Genomic DNA, 19,695 nt, shown 5'->3' with positions numbered 1-19,695 from the left:
CAGTTTGCATTTAGTCGTCATAGAGTGGGATGAATATTTGTATAATAAGGTTTTATTCACATTATGAACGCTTAAACAAAAACATTAAACATTTTAAATCAAAGTCGTATGTATATATGTATAATATAGAGTTCATGCATAAGGGGCAACGTTGCGTTTATGTAATAAATTATTAAGCATTATTCAGTATTCAGTAGATGTACAAATTAATTAAGAGCTGATTTTAGGGTTGGTATTACTAGGCATCTTTTTAGGTCTAATGATTAGAGTCTAGAGTATTTACAAGTTCCGCATGCCGTCTCGCCTGCCAATTGGTTGAGCAAAATTATCGTTCATTATCATTCATCGTTCATCGTTCATTGTGATCAGATTAGGCCTTGATTGGCCAAGTTGTCGGATTTGCCTGGTTTTTTTCTTTTAGCACCTGCATAATGGATTTTTGTGATGTGGTAAACGTGTGTTAGGTTTCCACTTAAGTGTAGACTATAATTAATATTGCATTTTGTTTGTGTTTGCGTAGAATTCCGTCGCCTCCGTCCAGGAAACCACTGACCACCGCCATCAACTTAATTCCGCTTGGACGAGTTGATTAAATATTTACAGCAGTGCGTCAACAAATGTTTTTCGCCGGAGGAGGACGAGGAGTTGTTATTATTGTGGTGATGATGGTGCTGAGGGGCGCCCAATTCACGCGTGTATATGTCCAGACCATACTGACCCTCCTCGGGGAAGCTGCGGCGGAGAAGGAGTGAAATTGAGTTGATTGGAATGAGCGAACGACCATTAAATTTCCCATTTCCCTGTGCACTCACTTAATGATGAACGTGACAATGTCGTCCAGCGTGCTGTGAGTCACATACTTGGCCAGCTTCTTCTCCTCGATGCCATTCTTGTGCAGCGTGGCCATAAAATCTGTCAGCGGACGCGACATGCGAAACTGCAGGTCCAGGCTGCGTCCGGCGAAGATAAGCGGATCCTGCAAGCAAGCACAACACAACACAGGGCACTCGAATCGAATCACCCAATCACCAAGCGTAATAACCAATCAACCCACCTGATGCGTGATGGGTATAAGTCCGAAGAGGCGGGTGGCCTTCGTGGGTCCCCACTCGCCACTTGCGCAATCCGGCAGTGGCACCATCACCGTCTGCAGCTCCTCGCAGCAAATCTGAAAATAATAGAGTGCTCGTTAATAGCTATCTATGACTAATCGAATGGATTAAGATTACGACTTCGAAAGGGCTCTACACGGAGTATCTTTTAAGAACAAAGTATATATACATCTTCAATTTAATTTTGTTGACCTGTGTTATTTTACAAAACAAGTGCCAAAACTTTAGTGCATTCCAAAAAATCGATAAATCAACTTTATATAATTTTAACTATTTAAATTATAAGTATACAAAATATGAAAGAACTAATTTTTAGCAAAAACTAATTAAAAATAGTATAAAGTCTATAGATTCGCTTGCTAAAACTTGATCTTTCTGCACTTCTTTTAGATGATTACCCACCTTAAACTTGCACACCGACTTGAACTTCATTGGCTCGCCGGTTAGATACTCCTGCGGCGTTACCGCATTCGCAAAGATGTCCAGCAGAAAGGCGCCGGAGCATGGGGCATGCACCCGGAAGGCAACTATGTTTCCAATCACCGACTGCATCACGAATCGCTTCAAGGAGACGCCATCGTACGAGAGCTCCTCGTCGCTGTCGTAGAACTTCAGATTGTAGTGGAAGATCAGGCAGCTCTGCATGTCCGTGGGCATGGCGATGCGCACCGTGGCCGCTCCGGTGTCATCGGTGAACACCACAGCTCCGTAGCCCTCGTCCGCAAAGTGAAGTCCGTACCGGAAGAACAGTGAACGGACGAAGGGCAGGTTCTCGAATTCCCGCAACGTAATGGGACGTTTCAGCAGCTGCCATTCTTCCTGCAGTGGATAAAACTCGTAGATGAACTCGCGCGGATCCGTGAGGAAGTAGTGATCATCGTACTCGTAGCTGCCAAAAAAAATGAAATATTAATATTTATTAATATAAATATAAGAAATACATATAAGAAACCACAGAATAACGAAAAAATACTTTGTAAAAGGTGTAGGCTTATTCGTACCCACCTCTCGTTTTAGTTTTTGGTTTAAAAACAATATTTATGGATGAAAAAAGATGAGTAAGATTCGAATTATCGTATTCATGGTAAACTAAACGCTTAAAACCGAATAGAATTTGACAATTTAAGACCAACTTGTAGCTTTCCAGAAAGTGGGGCTACAAAACTCTCAACGGAACAATAATAATGTATAAAATAAATTTAAATTAAATATATTTATCTCAAAAGAATAACAATAATTCTTTAATTGAATCCTTTTTAAGATTGTAATTTGTAGTTTTGAGACTTATGTAGTGTAGCCAGAAAACTTATGTTAGCGAATAAACAATGAGAATCTAAAATGTCTTCTAACTTTTAAAAACGAAGGACTAGTAATACCTATTTGTATAATAGTTTGAGTATACTCACCGCAGACTGTCGTTCTTGCCGCGTCCCTGTTTGGGCGCCTCCTTGGCGTTGACCAGGTGGCGGGCGCCCCAGTTGCACTGGACGAAGCGCCAGGCGCCGGCCACGTAGACGGCGTTCCATGAGTTGCGGAACCGGGAGTCCTGGAACTTGACACCCGGCTGGTAGCCGGCGCTCTTCGAGTATCCCTTGATGACGACGCAATGGAGGCCGGCGTAGCTGCACAGCCGCTTGAACAGCACGTGGTAGCTCTCGGTGCCGTACTTGATGCCGCGCAGCAGACCCATGGGCGTGTCGCCACGCAGATCGTCGTCGAAGTGCATGGCGTTCAGGTTCTTCACCGTGATCCAGCGGAAGATGGTGCGGGCCTTCTCGATGTCCGTGGTGCAGCGACCGACCAGCTGGCGCACCAGGTCGGTGAAAGTCTTTTGGTCCTCCTGGGCCACCGAGATGGCGATGCGGTCGACGTCCTCGAACTCAATGGGATCGGTGTAGATCTGGAACTTGCTGACCGCCGGCGGCGCCGGGATCGGGGCATTCAGCGGATACTCGACGGGCACGGCGCCCTCGCTGAACTCATCGTCCAGGAAGATGCTCTCGCTCTGCATGTACTCCGATCGCCGGGCGCTGATCAGTTCCAGCATCTCGCTGGACTGGCGGTCCACCAGGGCGGCGGTCTCGTACCGCTCGTGCTCCAGCATCTTACGCGTGATGCTCTCCTTCTTCTTGCTGCGCCGCAGGGTCATGTTCTTCTCGAGGTCCTCCTTCTGCTGCTCGTGGCGCAGCGTCAGGATGTTGGCCTCGTCGCGGCTACGCCGTGAGGTGGCCAGCTCCTTCTCGAACTTGTGCGTCAGCCGCTGCAGCTCGCGTTCCCATTCGTCCTGAAACTCGTCCTGGATCTTGCGATCCTCCTCGGCCCGTTTGCTGGCAAATTTGCGGTACAGATCGTCCTCTTCCTTGCGATGCTTCATCTCCAGATGAGCCTGCTCCTCGCGAGCCTGCAAAGATCACAGAATGAGAATCACAGAACAAACCGAGAGAGAGGGTAAGTTTTTTTGTGATTTAAGAGAAAGCTGCACAGTTTCGTTGCTGATTGCATTGCATTGCGAGCGATTTGTTTTGTTGTTTCTGCAATGCTTGGCTTGTTAACTTGGCTAATTATAATGCCACGCCTGAGCTGCCACCAGCGCGGCTCAATGTCTGACATTAGGCCCCCGACTCCGACTGCAGTTGCATCTTCTGCGGCTCAGCCACCCCCCAACCCCCAGCCCCCACCCCCCACTTTCCCGCCCACTAAGACGCATTGCGTGCATCTATTGCATCTATAATTGTAGCGCTTTGGTTCAATAATAGCAGGTGGTCCGGCAAACCAACAGTTTAGCCAAGCATCAAGTAACAGCAAATATCAAAAGAAGACGAAGCTCTATGTATATGATAAGTTCAACAAATTATTTATAATAAAAAGAACCTTTTTATAGGTCATAAAAATTAATTAATGGCACTGACTTACAAGATAAAATATACAGTGCAATTTACGTTTTTTTTTAATCTAAACAATTTTCTACTTTTAGTAAAATACGCTATCAATGACTAAAATTGGTAAGGCAAAACTGAAAATAAAATAATAAAATAGGCATAAAAACAAAAGAAAAAATTGTACTGCACTTAAAAAAAAATAATACCATACGAAACATTTGTTGTGTAATTTTCGGAAGGTTTTTCACCTGTAGGAATTTTGTAGATTTAAATTTGTAAGCCAGTTTAATTAATAACATTTTTTTATAAATATTGTAAAACAAAATAACAAAAAAAAAGTTACAACAGAAACTTGAAATGTAAATTCAAACAGTTTTGATGAGCTACAAATTAAAACCACTTTTAATGAAATCTGATTGCCTATCACCATAGTCAAAGCTGTTTAAATAGCTTGTCACTGGATTGCAGCTATTTTACTTGCTGGGCTATTACTGTGACCCCAACTTTGTGTGCTAATTACGGCAATGGGAGGTTTGGGCGACCGTCAATCAACCCACCGATGGTCTGTTATTATGCGAGTCATATTTACTCCATTCTCCTCAGCGTTAGCACTTTTAATCACCGATCTGCAAGCTGCATTTAATATCCCCCTTGTCTCTATTTTTTTTATTTGACCAACTGTTGCTCTTGTGAATGGCTATTTTAGAAATTATAACTTCCGCATGAGGATATGTATCACTCGCAAAGCATTTAGCGCCATGCAACACAATAACAATGTGTAATTAAAAACGAAATTCAATGTCAAGTTCAAACAATAACTATAAAACAAAAGCAACAAAGTAATAAGCAGCAAAAAAAAAAAAAAAAAGGAAACAAAATTGAAACACCTGAGACTAAACGGTTCAAAGGCCCGGTGACAATGGTCAAAAAGCGATGACGCCGGAATTGCGTGAGCGGCTTTGAGCGGATTTTAAATATGACCATAATGCCGGAGCTGAAAACCAAAACAGTTATGCGTCGCCCACGGTGACAAAGGCGCAAAGAGCGAAATGTAAACACACACCAAACACAAACACAACACAAGAAATCAAATCAGAGCCAAACGAAAACGAAAGTCCAAAAATGTTGAAATTAATTATTGTGCAAGCGCGCACGGCCATTCCACTGCCGTCCAAAAATATATAAAAAAAAAAGAAATACCAAAAGCAGCCGAAACAGTGGCATAAAATAAATTGTAAATTGGCAAAGAGCTTTGCAGCTATGAGGAAGTTAGTCTCTGCGTTTACGTTTGCGGCTGCGTGAGAGTTTTTATATGGAATTGCCGCGCCAAATTACACGGCGATTACATGGCGTTTAAAAACGCGTGCATTGCATAAGGGCAGAAAATAGAGGAGTGGTGTGTCTCCAGCCAGAGATCGGGAGAGTCACAGCCGGAGACGGAGCCGGAGCATCGGTGTGTGCCGCTCCAGTTTTAGCTCCAATCCCCTCCAGCTTCGCTTCACTCCAGCTCCACTCTCCACTAATCAAACAAAAAGCTGCTGCCGCCACTTTCACTGTGGTGCGCATAATTTAGATTTAGCAAACGGCAGAAACGCAGCCGGAAAAACAAGTGACGCTGCCGGTGGCGCCATTGTCTTGGCCGTGTCTGTGCCGCTGCACTGGCCATGGCACAGTCGCGTTCAATGCAACAGCACCAGCGAGCGAAATGCAAAGCAGCTTAAAGATTTGATCAATCAATTGACCTTGCCACAAAGAAGTTGATCTTAAATAAGGAATAACAATACTCAAAACTCATTTCACTGTTGCTCAAATTAAAAGTCTTAATTATGCATTTTGGGATGTGGGTGGACATATATATAACATTGGATTTACTTATAGGAACTATTGTCAAATAGAGGTTTGTCTTAAATTTGAAATAATAATACAACTAATTCAACAACTAATTTAACTTAAATATGCATCAAAATGTTGATGTCATTATTTTGTAGCTACTAAAATGCTGCTTCCAAATATTATGATTTAGGAGTGAAATTTTTCGCATTATTACTTTGATTGCAGTTTTATATGGCATATTAAACTCCGAAAATAGTGCGGCAATCCCAAAGTGAGGGCGATGGTGTTTAATATGTGTGCGAGCGAGTGTAAAACATGTACGATTTTTAATGATCGCATGCATGCAGTTTTTTTTTACATATTTTTCTTGTTCGCTGTCTTTTGGCGTCTGTTAGTGCCGTGTGGGCCATCAGACACCTGTTCGAAATTTGTTAAATTGAGCGTTGCAATAAAAATATTTGCTGTTGTCCCTGCCCGCGGTGGTGCTAGTGGTGCTGATGGTGCCGGTGGTGCTGGTGGTGATAGCGGTGCTGGTCAGTCGCGTGTGGCATTCTCGAAAGTGAAAGAAAAATCCGTTTTCGGCATTTCCAATGGCAATGGCATGAGTGTGAGTCAAAGAAAAGCAAAACATGTGCGATTTGAATTTCGTTTTTACGTAAAATGCGATTATAATGCTTTCACCCGAGCATCAGGCGGAGATTACCATTCCGGTCGAGGCGAGTGCCAAGTGCCAAGTCATGGCTAAAGATGCGAGCACCGATAAACGCAAGCAGCTTTTGGCCGACCAGTCGGGCTAATAAATTATAATCTGGCCGAGAGATCATCCCATCAACTTGGCCAATAGCATGCCGGGTTTCCACTAACTAGATCAATTTGGGTATCACATTTATACGCATTAACCTGAAGTTTTAAATTATTAAATTTGCTTGCAGATTTCGATTTCTTGAACCACTTAAAAGTGTCTTAAATATTACCGGTTTCCTTAAAGCTAAAATATCAATTTTAGATACATTTCAGTTTTGTTTTTAATTCTCAGGTTTGACTTATAAAATGTTCTTAAAATTTTGCTAAAATGTTTAACTTTAAATAGTTAGTCACAGAAAATGTAAAGAATCTTGGACAACTAGTTATCCTTGTGAAGTAAACAAATAATAATATATAATATTAATTAAGGCAATGCATTCTTTTCTTATTTATATGTTTGTTTTGGTTAATAGTAGCGGCAAAACTGTATTTACAGCTTCAGTCTCGGACACTTGAGCAACCCCACCACAACAAAGCACTACACACAGCCGGGTGTAAATAGCACACTAGCCTACATAATCACGGCTGGCAGTGCATTAATTAAACCCCACGACGTTGTGCCCAGGAACATTGCACAATCGGTGAAGCTTGGAGAGAATGGGAGATACACACTTGACCAGCTTGCCCCGCTAGCCACTTAAAATTTCATTAGATGTTCTGCACTAAATAATCTCTTAATTTACGGCCACTTGGATCCGCATCTCGGCGGATGGATTGGCTACGTATTGCGTTATTCTATTCTATGTGTAGATTTGTCGACGGGAATCGCTTACCAGGTAGAAATCAATCGGCTTCTCGCGCGCCTTATTGTACGCCTTCTGGATCTCCGTTTGCTTGAGGGCGTGGGCGATGTGCAGGGCACTGGCATCGAACCGTCCGTACTTGTAGTCGGAGTCGTTTTGCGACGGAGAGCTGACCTCCCGGCCACCGTAGCCGTTCGGCGTCGACTGGCGGGAGCCCCCCAGTGGGCCACCTGCAGAAATCCCCGCAGAACAGAGCAGTTAGCGGTTAGCAGTTAGCCAAGTTATCCAAGTTAGCCAAGTTAGGAGTCCATGACAGCCACATACTAACCATCGATCTCGCTGCGCGTGCCTCGAATCTGTTCGTTCACGAATTTGTTGGTGCGCGGCGCATTCAGGGCTTGACGAATGCCCACAGAGGTCTGGTCGAGATGGCCGGGCCCGCTCTTTGGTACATGTGAACTGCAATAGACCTAGACGGCGAGTGGTATCAAATTAGATAACTATATTTTGCACAATGTATTAAATAACAACTAGAAATACTATTTTAATAACAAAGATTTCTAGTTAATAAGCCATCCGTAAAAGTGATTCAAATGTAATGTAAAATATAGCAATACAAAATTTGTTCATGACCTGGAACTTTTTATAAAGACCAAGATAATATCAATTTAATGCTATTCATTGCACTTCTTAAAAAAAATGAGCTCTCATTTTCGGCTCTTTTATTGTACTGAATGCTTCTTGAGACCTCTTAATGGGCATGGATAATTAACTGCAATTAAAGTTACCTTAAACATAAAGGAATTTCCAGCTGAATCATTGCAAGTATGTCTGAATGTATCGTAGCGCTTAAATCAATATACCCCATTAGCCTTATTGGGTTTCGTTTGAGTGCGTGAGCAGACCCCAAAAGTCAGTCGCTTGCAAATGCAACTCTAACCGCTTCACCTACACACAGCAGGTGGCAATAGACATATGCCACCACGAAAACGGACCTAAATACAGTGCGTCCTGTCTTTTAAAGTCGATTAGATCTAAAATACACAATTCATATAACTAACATTAATGTAAGCCTTTGTGTCACTTTCTTACAGATTTATTTAAGGCCATATAAACCATAGGCAAACTTAAGGGCCCCTCAAGAACTTTTATGAAACAAATACATATTTATTAAAGCATAATTTTCTTTATTATTTTTTTGAAAGCGATTATATTAAATTATAAAGCTATTTACTATTTCGGAGGTATTTCATTAAAGTTAACATTTTAATAAGCTATTTGTAATTTTAAGTCTTATTCACTACTAGCTAAACTATTTTAAGCTGCATGGTCTTATATTTTTCTTATCGAACCCAGTAACCACAACGATTTCCACATCTAGCAACCGTATTGCTGCGAAACGCACTGTATATACTACATATGCAAGATTGTAGGTACATATGTATGTTTTGCATATGAATGACAGACCGCACTGACACACATTTGCGCCTCGGTAAAGTGCAATAACGAAGTTATTTATTATTATGCATAGGCACACAAAAAAGTGTCGTTCGAATTGCATTTTTGCATCTTGCAGCTGTGCAAATATTTAGCCTGACGCGTTTGTCGCTTAAGTCTTTCGTTTTTCCCTCTCTTTCTGTCTGCCTTTCTGTCTCGATCACTCTTGTTTGCGGTTGTACATACATATGTATGTATATATATGTGATGGCGCACTTACCTCTTTGTCATCCTGCTTGTGCTGATTATTGAAATACGTCTTGAGCGTCAGCTTGGTGCCGCAGTGTACGCATTTGAAGCAACCGGAATGGAAGAATGTGAAATCCTTGAGCGGCCCCACACGATCCACCTGATAGACGGTCTCGCTGCAGCGCAGGCAAGTCGACTCGTAGAAATTTGGCCGATACATAATGTGTGGTGTGTCTATATGGATCCCAAACGCTCGTGCGGCAGCAGCTTCCGACTGGTTTCGGGTACCCGTCTTTTCGTCTTTTGGTCTTTTAGTCTGTTCGTCGGTTCGCCTGTTGTGTTTGTCACTTTTCTTTTCGTCTTTCAATTTCACTTGGCGTGGAATTTGCAAGTATTCTGCTAGTTTTTCGAGTTTGCAGTTCGTTCTGGGGAGACACTGGAGACACTTTTGGCTGGCATCATCCGCTCATCCGCTCATCCCTCGTCATCCGTCCGCTGCTGGCAGAAGCTGTCCAACTAAAAATGACCAAAACGATTACTGGCTGAGTGGGAGATAGACATTTCCTATTTGGGTTGCGATTCGAATCAAATTTTTAGTTCGGCCAGCGACCAAATCAGGCCCAAAAAAAAATTGTAGTCTTTGCGCAGGCGGTGGCCAAGCCAAAACTTTCATTTATTTTGGCTGTGAGCCGAGATTATTAATGAATTTTAATTAACTGGACACGGTGGACAAAGATTGTCGCTTGTCGGTGGAAAAAGATAAAGGGTTGCTGAGGAGCGCTCAAAAAAAAAAAAGACATTTCGCCTTGCCATTGACCTCGACGGGAGTTTGAGCCTGAGATTGCCCCGAACGTGCCACAATTGAACTTGAGTTGTTGCCTTTTGTTGCTGCAACTCGATCGTGCAACGTGCAACTGCCGCCTGGCACCGGCACCAGCACCGGCACAGGCACAAAAGTTGCATTTTCCATTTGATTAATTGACGCGATTGTTGCTGGCAGGTTTCCTTTCGGTTTTGTTTAGTTTCAACAATTAAATTGAAGTGGAAAAAAGCTGATTGTGTGTACGTAAGTGTGTGCGAGCAAGTGCATGTTACTTTAATTGAATGCATTGTTGTTGTTGTTGTTGTTGTTGTTACTGCTATTTCTATTGCGGCGTCTGTTGCATTGACCAAAATTAAAACAAATGCGGCTCAGTTGCTCAGGTAAAGCCAAAAACCGCACTTGAAGTCGAAGTCGAAGACTTCGTTTTCGTCTTCGTCATCGTCATCGTCATCGTTTTGCTTTCTTTTCAAGTTTAATGAACGTTAAGACAGGCGATGGTTTTGGGGGGTGGCAAGGCCTTATGATTAGCGCCAGTTGCGGCATCGAAGGTTGCTGATCTGTGGATGTGGATTGCATGCCCGCCACAGCTGCAGCACTAATGGGAAATGGTAAGAAATATAAAATGGAAATGGAAAAACGGGAAAAAACGGGGAAAAGGGGGAAAAGGGGGAAAAATGCAAATGCGGCGAAGGCCGCCAAGAGATTTTGTAACACCAAATTATTTTGATTGGCTGTGAATTAAATTTGAATTTGGTTCCGCTTTTGATCGGCCGAAGCTAATGTGAAGCCCCCAACAATTGGATATGTGAATCAAGAGAGGGGCAATTGGCTGCCTAAAAAAACCCTAGACTCGAGCGATGACTAACCTGTCAATAATCTCGTCCAGCTCTTTGGTCAGCCCCCGCATCGATTGGAATATCAATCAACAATCCGCGTGTTCCATGAATGGAAACGCCCACGAGGGCGACAAAAATGGATGGTTTTTGATCTCTTGATGCGATCACAATCGGTGTGATTGAATGGTCCAATTACGCTTTGCTTTTGACATAATTAGCGTGTAATCATAATTGTAATGGACGTGGATGCGGGGCCGCAAAGTACCTCCCGAGTTGTGGGCAAATTAGCTGGGGCGGCTTTGACAAAACGCCCCGTGCGACTTACATCACCCGTCCCATATCCCATCATGCCATGATGGTCACTTGGGTGTGACTAAGAAGCCGAGTGCAAGTAATTCGAGAAGCCGCATAGAATTTCGCACATGTGTGCCGCTGAGCCGTGCCAGCTTTTGGTTTCTTTTCCAGCTGAATGCGGACGAAATGCCATGCGAATACATTATAAAAAAAAAAAAAAAAAAAATGGAAAAACTAAAATGACAAAAGGAGAAGCAGTCACACAAAAACGAAAGTTGCTCTGCACGGGCAATTGTTCGCAATCGAAAACATTTAAATAAATTGATAAGCAGTCGGAAGCAGCATTTGCATGGGGCGATTCAATTTGGCTGAACAAGTTCGTTGCCTAAGTCTTTCGTTTCTATCACTGCTATTGGCTAACGAAACGCTAACGCTAACAATGACAATTAAATAAATACCAATAATAACAGTAAGCCACTGCAGCAACAACAACAAAGCCACCATAATGAACTTGAATTGGCATAATTGCCACAGCTAATCACATTAAAGCCAGATACAAAGATTTGATAAATGCAAAGAAACAACAGCCAAACAGAAACAACACGACAAACAGCAACTGGTTATTCAGCCAGGCAGTGAAACAATCATAGGAATTAAAATAAAATGCAAATGATTGCGTCACTTTGGCTGAGTGCAGAGCGATATGAGGAAAAATACAAAGTAGCAAATCAAAATGTGACACTGGGAGAAAATAGACAATGAAAAATATTTACCTTTCCTAGGTTTTCACAAGTGAATATGCCATACTATGCTAACCTAACAATAAAAATTTATTTTATTTAATCAAAATATATCAAATCTTTGTTTAAAAACTTATGTTTTAAGCTAAATCATTAAGAAAACTTTCGATAAACCATTATTGTTTAAAGAAATATTTGAAGAGATTACTTAAAAGCACTATCATATTTAAAATACAAAAAAAAGTTAGAAAGCATGTGATTGATCACTTTTGACAAGGGCATTTTTTAAACTAACTTTGTGGAGCTAGTTTTTGTTGTTTTACCATTTGTGATATTTTCAAACTGCAAATAAATTTGGGGTTTGAACTAAGCAAATAACATTTAAAGGCAATAAAAATATAACATTTTTGCGCCCTTCCAGCATTCAATTATGTTGATTTTATAACAATTCTGTACCTTTCAGCACAAAAATTTAGAATTGAACTCTATCTCGAGGATTTTGACTGTTTGTGAGAATTGCTTGAGCAAATTGAAGATCTCGCAAGTACTTGGCTTTCTATGCCAATTGCAGAGTTGCTAATTGAATGGAACAATGAATTGCTTTTAGAAATCGCCCATTTCGCTGGCAATAAACAAGAAGCACAAACACCGAAAATTATTTATGAGGCGGCCACAATAATTTGAAAAACACATATGTATCTACATGTGTAGCCGCAAGGGGAGAGGGGGTGGGGTTGCAACCAGCGCCCATGACAGGTGGTGTCTTCTAACTACACCCCCCTCAGCGCCCCTCATGCAACCCACCCTCGCCTCTGCGTGTGTGTGTGTGTGTGTTTGTGTGTGTTTATGCCGTGACGCAGTCGCAGCTTGCAATCTTTCACTTTTTTTCGTGTCTGCCGCGACGGCATCGTTCGTTCCAGTTTTTCGTAAATTATTTCCCCAGCATCGCTATTATTTTTGTTATTTTCGCCTTGATTATACACACGCGATGTTTGCTGGAGCATTGTTGTTGCAGTTGGAGTTCTGGGCCCTTTTTTGACACACTTCTGCTTCTTCTTCGCTTATACTTTTACGCGTATATGCTAAACAACTTTCTTCTCAATGCAAAAGGGGCGCGCTTTGTGCAAAAGTATTTAGTATTTATCATAAATTTCACACACACGCAGCAGGCACACCACACTCGTACCCCAACACACACACACAAACGCACATACACACACACACAAAGAAAAACCGATAGCCCCAACGAGATCCAAGCACATATACACACACAAAAGGGGAGAGCAGATCGTTCAGTTCGCAAGGTCCGTCTTTGGAATTCCGATTCTGCGCGTTCGTTTAATCACATTTTCGGCATTTCTTGTGGATCCATAAGTTAAGTCCCAAAAGACAGCAGGTTTTGGTTATTGGGAATGTAACAAAATTTCATTACCAAACACAGACACTGGCACGGCAGCACGACACACACGGGCTCGTTCACTCACACAAGCTCACACAAGATTCGAGCATTCGAGTTCCAGCCAGTTCCACGATCGATTTAACGTTCTTTAGATTTTCTTTGGTTTCTGCCTTTTTGGATGGGCACTAGGCACTAGAACAATTAGCAAAGTTGCCGCCGCTATTTCACTTTTTCATCCGATCCGCATCCGCGAAACCCAACCTACTCGTTGAGTTTACTTATTTACTTTACTTTTTTACTTGGTGATCTTGCTGATGCGACCGAACGGCGAAACGGTTTGAGCTTGAGTTTTGAGCTTGAGTTTGGATTTGAATGGAAAACAGAGTCGGGAGCAGAAAGAGAAATCGAACAACTGAGTCATTTTGCTTACGTTTCAAGCGAGAGGGACTGCTATGTTGGCTAACATGCTGGAAAAAACGTTGGCTCTTATACCGTCTGCACAGGCCGCTTAAATTCATTAGAAATCCCGATGTAATCACAAAGCATTTTCTGTATTTTTAAATGTTTTGTTATTTTTACAGCACTTCAAAGAAAAACATTTGATTTTTATTATAAGTCTCAGCGACGTGTTTGATTTCCTTGGTTTCCTGTTACTACAAACAGTATTTCGTTTTCAACAAATGGATGGCAAACCAGCCTTTTTTGAAATGTTTTTTAGTTTTAAAATCGTTTTGGTTTACTAATATTTATTTATTTATATTTGTTGAACCTAAGGGGAGTCTTCCTAGATTAAGTTTATCCACAACTGGGTAATAACCAATTGGGTAAAAATGTTTCATTTATTAATTTTTTTTCGATATTCGCTTTTTTCCGGAGAGAACTGAGTTTTCTGGACTGTTTTTTATTTAAACGTAAAACTACTGCGCCTAGTTGTATCGCTAGCTGTGAAAATATATCTTAAAAACGAAAAATATTGCTTAGTTTTCAGCATCAACACGAAAGTGGCCATCGATTTTTTAATTGTTATTTATTTTATTTAGACCAAAAGCTAAATTTTTAATTTTAAAGCATAGTTTTCCTAAAGACAGAGGCTCTATCGTTGTTCTCCTAACAGTAACATGTTAAATCCTCGCTTCCCTTACATATATGCTATGAACATTTATGATGCGAGAAAGAGCAGAGAGCAATCAAAATGAGTTTTTCGAGAGTGTTTTTGAGCGTTGAGAGAAAGATATCAGAGAGAATTTGAGTGCTTGAGTACGAACATTAAAAGAGAGCCCACAAAAGCTCTAGGCAGAGTTGCTTTAAAAAAGCTTTTTTCAAGTGAGAAATTAATCGAAACTTCAGAAACTGGTTGTCAAAACTTTTTGTAAGTAAATAATATTGGTATGAGGAATTCTTTTTAAAAAATGGCGATTAATTTCAATACTAATAAGAAATAATAATTTTAAGAAAACTACAACTTCTGTTACAGAGAGTTTTTTTCCACGGTCGATTTGAATTAAGTGCGCAAACCACATAACCAAGAGTTCATTACCTTTCAGGTTGATTTACATATGTTTTTTTTAACGAAGCATCATACCAAATATTAAGTTTTTACAAATGAGTAATTTTTTAAAAAGTAGTATTATTTTGCGGCAAATGGATTATGTAGGTAAGAAACAAAATATATATGTTATAAGTTAAGTAAGAAACTAAATATATAAGTTTTTGTATCGTTATCTTCATAGGGTGCTTGGAAAAAATGTTCGTTAATATGAATACATTATTTCAGATAAAAATCGCTGCCCAGCACTACAATATATACATAACATAACATAACATTACAACGATATATCGATAGCAAGTAAACTTTTGAACTTTGGTGGTGCTCCGCCGTACCGAGTGGTATTTTTGCTTTTTCCGCCTGCGGTCCTACTATCTCCAACAACTAGGAATTTAATAACAAAAGGCAAGGGAAAACGCAAAACGTAATGGGGAACCAATATGGAATGCACATCAATAGCGATGACGATGATGACGACTTTGACTCTTCGGACAACGAGCTGGGCTTCAATGTGATTAACTTTACGGTGAACGCCATGGACATGGAACTGCGCTCTGATTACTGCAACCACGAGCTGCCAGTAATAAGAAGCAAGCCAGATTTGGTAAAATTTCAGGTAATCATGAAATAACCTGCCCCCAGATAACGATAGCAAGCTACAACTGCTGTTGTTTATTTGCTTATTACAGAACACCGACATGTACAAGGAGATTAGGGCATCCAGTGGACTGGTTAGCAATCCAGATGATCGCTGGAATCTAGTGCGTGCCCTTCAGCAGCGAGAAAATGGGATGGCATCGCCCCACAGCGCCTCGTTTTCCAAGAACCAGCAGCGGTACATTTCCAATCTGTACATACCAAACAAGAAGTCCACGCGCCTCATGTCGCTGGACTCGAAAATCTTTGTGACAAAGTTCAATCGCACGGGCACCAAACTGCTTACCGCCTGTCAAGGTCAGCATTTTTCGGGCTAAAACATTGGGTGTCATCGAAACGTGATCACACATGTCTGTCCATTACCCATTCCAGATGGCTTTGTCCGCATTTACGACGGCGCCAAGGGAACATACCACCTGTTAAACCGAATCCGGGCCCGTGACGTCGAGTGGAGCATCATCGATGCCGACTTTAGCCCGAATGGCCAGCACTTTGCCTACAGCACCTGGTCCCGTTCATGTAAATGGGTAGCTAAATGGGGCCCTAGAGTTAATCATACTAAATGTTAGACCAACTTTCAGTTTTCATTATGCCTGTGAATGGGGGCGAAGATGACTGCCAGTGGATCGATGTTAATGGGCTGCCCAACCATCGGCTAGCCATCTTCTCGCTGCGCTACTCGCCCACAGGCGACAAGATCATCGGTGGCAGCAACAATGCCAATGTCATCGTGACCGATATCCGCACACGGAGCACCCAGATCCTGCGCACCCACCGCATGCCCGGCACTGATGTAAACTCAGTGTGCTTCCTGCACGACAAGGACCCAAATGTGATAATCGCCGGCTGCGACGATGGGCTGCTCAAGGTGTACGATCTGCGCACCTCGTTCCGTTCCCGCGAGCTGTCCAAATCGGTGGCCTCCTTCATCGGCCACTACGATGGCGTCACTTACCTCGATTCACGCAACGACGGCTACCACGTGCTGTCCAACTCCAAAGACCAAAGCATCAAGATCTGGGACATGAGGCAGCCCAGCAATCTGCGCAACCGCAGCCGCGCCAGGCAGCAGCAGTTGGACCTTACCATGTGGGACTACCGCTGGAATCGCGTTCCCCGTGAATGTAAGCCCTTGTTTAGTTTTTGTAAATTTCCATATTTTACCTTCTATGGCACTGCAGTTTACAATCCCAATAAGGCGCTGGATGGGGACACCAGTATAATGACCTACCGCGGTCATCGAGTCACCAAAACCCTGCTCCGGGCCAAGTTTTCGCCTCTGGAACAGACAGGACAGCGTTACATATACACGGGCTGTGCCACTGGACGTATAATAAGTGAGTTTATAAATTTCACCTACAGCATGTGTCTTCCATTTCCATTTGCAATTAAAATATTAGCGGATCCAATTGGAATTTATTATTTAAACAAAAATAGTAAACAAAACCTTAATTTTCATTTCAGTTTATGATGTGCTTACCGGTAAGATTCAAGAGGCTATTGAAGGACATAGAAATGTGATAAGAGATCTGGACTGGCATCCGGAGCGCTCGGAAATTGTGTCTGGTTCGGTAAGCTGGCGGCAAACATCTCCTCTTTTTGAAAACCTTTTATTGTCAATTGCCCATTGCAGTGGGATACCCATGTTCACCTGAACAACTTCAGCCGCAGCAACGCCAATCGTCCGGTCAAGCGATCCCATAGCTCGGGCCAGGATAAGAGGCCATTGCGACGATCACGCCGCCTGGCGAACCGCAATGTGACTCCAGACTAATTGTAATGTTATCGTATTGACTAGCTTGTAAGACATCCCCACTGAAATTAACCATAACATTCATTCTCAAACGCATGCGTAGATGAGGGGAACGAATATTCACCACAGTCGGACCGCACATTGGTTCTTTGAATAAGACTGAAGAATATGTCACAGCTTGAAATGTATAGTTCAGTTTAATTAATTATCTTGTTACACATTAAAATGTAAACCATGAAGCTTATAGACTACCTACTTAAGTTGTTTATGTACAAAACAATCATAATAAGAACCACGTTGAATTATATTTCGTTTGCTAGAACTAAATTCCTTGAAATGCGACTCTTTTCTTAACCGCTCGAATCGTTGCGCGCTTAACCTTTTTAGGATGCTGTGGGTTTACAGCAATGTCCTTAAGGGTATTATTGTTCCAAAGGTTTAGTATGCGCTTTTTGTCACCCGCAATCTGCACCACTTCCAGCTGCACGTGTTCGCTTGTTCCGTATCCCGCGATCTCGCCCAGCGTCGACTTGTGAAACGCACTCATGTCGACCATTTGGAATTTGTCTGCACAAAATTGAGAGATTTTAATAGTATTGAATGAATTTAATTTTTCTTGAATCTCTTCCAGTGATAAGAGGTCTTTGGGCAGATCTTCATCGGCTGACTGATCGCTTTTATCGCCGGAGATTTTACTGGCAGCACTTACGTCGTCCGTGTGCTTCCTTCCCGTTCGTTTTGAATTCTTTACTTCTTTCTCTACGGCGACAGCAAGTTTAGAATCTTCAGGGACGGGCTCCGCATCAGTATTGGATTTCTTTTTCTTAGAGGTTTTTTCAGTAGCTTTAGGTACGGTCGGCGTAGTTTCCTTCGATTCGTTCTCCATTGTGTCCACATCCTTCTTCTCCTTCTTCTCCTTTTTCGATTTTTTCTTTTTTGTTGAGGTTTCTTCTACTATTGCAATAGTGCTTTCTTCCTGAGTTTCGTTGGTAACTTCGCTTTTTTTAGATTTACTTTTCTTTTTACTCGCATTGTCATCATTGGGCAACTCATCATCAATTAAAATTATTTCCGTATCTACCAACTCGGTTTTCTTGGACTTTTTTTTCTTTTTCGGTGCAGGCTCTTCAAATTGCTCTTTGGTTTCTACCAAATCTTCTGAAGCTTCATCCTGCTTGTCTTTCTTTTTTTTCTTTCGCTTTGCCGGATTGGACTCATCGCTTGCCACTAGCTGTTCCTCAACGCACATGACCATCGATTGTTCAGTTTCATCCTGAGAAGAGCGTTTGGATTTCTTATTTTTCTTCTGTTTGGGAGGTGATTGGTCAACTTCTTCCTCTGCAATCGGTGGCTCAGCTGTATTTTCCTTATCCTTCTTTTTTTTCTTCTTTTTACTAGGTTCTTGGACATTCTCTGTTATGGTCTCTTGGAGCTTTTCATCGTGGCTATTAACCTGTACCTCGGCGCCTGTTGGAGTGCTCTCGGCTCCTTTTTTCAGTTTGTTTTTCATGGCCTCCATTTTCTGTTTGAAATAATCGCTGACTGAAAGTCCAGTGCTTACTGTTTGTACCCCAGCGAAGTTGGGATCCACCAGTTTCTCCTCCTTTGGCTCTTCAACCTCCACGGGGACTGGAACATCGATGTCATCTGTTGCCTTCTTGCCAAATATATTGGCCAAATCCTTTTCACTGTACTGGGACAAGTCCTTGCCCCTTGTGAACTTCTTGTAGTGAACTCGAGCCCTACTTTGCTTCGATCTCTCCTCCAGCGACACACCACTGATCTTCTCCTTAAGAGTCTTCTTAGTCGGCTCCTCCGGTTCTTCGGCTTTAAAACCGAATCCCATGGGTCTAACTTCCTCTTCGGGTTCCGATTCCTTGCCATTAGCCTCGTTTTCATCGCCATTTAGGGATTTCAGCAGCCCATTGAAGCCCTCTTCGTGAGTGGTCCACTGGTCATCTCTTGCCTCGAATCCCAATCCCTCTGCGTCATTCTTGAAGCGAATGCGAACAAAATCCTTTTCGCCATCCTGGTTCGCGCCCAGGCCATTGCCCTTTGTCCAGCCCATCTTCTCCAGCATTTTGGTGCCGAATCGGTTTTCATCTGCGAAATAGTTTCATTAATTTACGGCTTATACAGCTGATTTAAATTTGAAATCCTTACCTTCGTAGAGCGCCTTGCCGCGCGGGCACAAATTGTACCGCTTGCGGCGTCGTGGTTCCGCCAGCATAGCCATTTTTTAAAATTATATTCTATTCCACACTAAGGTTTATACTTAATTTTAAAACCAAGATAGAAAATAATTTATAAAATGCGAACGTCCGCAACACGTGCTATCATTAATCGAATCGGAGCAAGACATATCGATAACGATAGTTTAATCAGCTGATTCGTATGGATAGAGATGAGCGTTGGGTTCTTAGAGATGCAATTACACATATTAGCGGGATTTTAATAGCCAGATTCTACTTTTTGTACATTTAATAAGGAAATATGAAAGGAATCATTTTAAATTTAATTTTAAAAAAACATGAGTCAGATTTTTTGCCATTAATTTGTGAAAAAATGTTCACATATTTGAAAAATGTAT

General features: G+C 42.0%; 3 protein-coding genes across 5 annotated transcripts; 1 reads left to right on the top strand and 2 right to left on the bottom strand.

Annotated features, from left to right (window-relative positions):
* Positions 1-34: 34 nt before the first annotated feature.
* Positions 35-13,458, bottom strand: LOC108143446 (hillarin). 2 transcript variants are annotated; one of them, XM_017267875.2, is made up of 9 exons: positions 13,441-13,458; positions 9,089-9,573; positions 7,700-7,841; positions 7,402-7,601; positions 2,519-3,513; positions 1,515-2,001; positions 1,055-1,168; positions 813-976; positions 35-732 (listed from the first exon to the last, which is right to left on the bottom strand). In XM_017267875.2, exons 2-9 carry the CDS (start codon positions 9,275-9,277, stop codon positions 567-569), a joined length of 2,457 nt encoding a protein of 818 aa, XP_017123364.1. In that variant the 5' UTR covers positions 9,278-9,573; positions 13,441-13,458; the 3' UTR covers positions 35-566. The 2 variants fall into 2 exon arrangements, with proteins under 2 accessions (XP_017123364.1, XP_017123363.1); XM_017267874.2 differs by lacking the exon at positions 13,441-13,458 and adding an exon at positions 13,183-13,432.
* A 1,508-nt stretch (positions 13,459-14,966) lies between these two features.
* Positions 14,967-17,432, top strand: LOC108143567 (DDB1- and CUL4-associated factor 11). Its single transcript, XM_017268077.2, has 7 exons — positions 14,967-15,311; positions 15,385-15,649; positions 15,725-15,871; positions 15,934-16,476; positions 16,534-16,689; positions 16,817-16,923; positions 16,986-17,432. The coding sequence occupies exons 1-7, from the start codon at positions 15,123-15,125 to the stop codon at positions 17,124-17,126; spliced, it is 1,548 nt and encodes a 515-aa protein (XP_017123566.1). The 5' UTR covers positions 14,967-15,122; the 3' UTR covers positions 17,127-17,432.
* On the bottom strand, positions 17,284-19,455 carry LOC108143566 (PIN2/TERF1-interacting telomerase inhibitor 1). Of its 2 annotated transcripts, XM_017268076.2 has the most exons (3): positions 19,269-19,455; positions 17,815-19,208; positions 17,552-17,672 (listed from the first exon to the last, which is right to left on the bottom strand). In XM_017268076.2, the coding sequence occupies exons 1-3, from the start codon at positions 19,339-19,341 to the stop codon at positions 17,649-17,651; spliced, it is 1,491 nt and encodes a 496-aa protein (XP_017123565.1). In that variant the 5' UTR covers positions 19,342-19,455; the 3' UTR covers positions 17,552-17,648. The 2 variants fall into 2 exon arrangements, with proteins under 2 accessions (XP_017123564.1, XP_017123565.1); XM_017268075.2 differs by having other exon boundaries at positions 17,284-19,208.
* Positions 19,456-19,695: the final 240 nt, after the last annotated feature.

The sequence above is a fragment of the Drosophila elegans genome, unplaced genomic scaffold (genome assembly GCF_018152505.1).
Source record: "Drosophila elegans isolate 14027-0461.03 unplaced genomic scaffold, ASM1815250v1 contig_183, whole genome shotgun sequence".
Lineage (NCBI taxonomy): Eukaryota > Metazoa > Arthropoda > Insecta > Diptera > Drosophilidae > Drosophila > Drosophila elegans.
The sequence above is the reverse complement of the archived record's forward strand: the minus strand, read 5'-3'. Positions and strand labels throughout refer to the sequence as shown.

What these genes read in the sequence shown, in the direction of transcription:
- LOC108143566 (XM_017268075.2), bottom strand. Translation starts at nt 19,341, where the DNA reads ATGGCTATGCTGGCGGAACCACGACGCCGCAAGCGGTACAATTTGTGC. An exon ending in CGGCAAGGCGCTCTACGAAG is followed by an intron (nt 19,209 to 19,268) that starts GTAAGGATTTCA and finishes ACTATTTCGCAG; the next exon opens with ATGAAAACCGATTCGGCACC.
- LOC108143446 (XM_017267875.2), bottom strand. Translation starts at nt 9,277, where the DNA reads ATGTATCGGCCAAATTTCTACGAGTCGACTTGCCTGCGCTGCAGCGAG. An exon ending in AGCCGATTGATTTCTACCTG is followed by an intron (nt 3,514 to 7,401) that starts GTAAGCGATTCC and finishes TGATCTTTGCAG; the next exon opens with GCTCGCGAGGAGCAGGCTCA. An exon ending in GGCAAGAACGACAGTCTGCG is followed by an intron (nt 2,002 to 2,518) that starts GTGAGTATACTC and finishes TTTTTTTGGCAG; the next exon opens with CTACGAGTACGATGATCACT.
- LOC108143567 (XM_017268077.2), top strand. Translation starts at nt 15,123, where the DNA reads ATGGGGAACCAATATGGAATGCACATCAATAGCGATGACGATGATGAC. An exon ending in TGCCACTGGACGTATAATAA is followed by an intron (nt 16,690 to 16,816) that starts GTGAGTTTATAA and finishes TTTTCATTTCAG; the next exon opens with TTTATGATGTGCTTACCGGT. An exon ending in CGGAAATTGTGTCTGGTTCG is followed by an intron (nt 16,924 to 16,985) that starts GTAAGCTGGCGG and finishes TGCCCATTGCAG; the next exon opens with TGGGATACCCATGTTCACCT.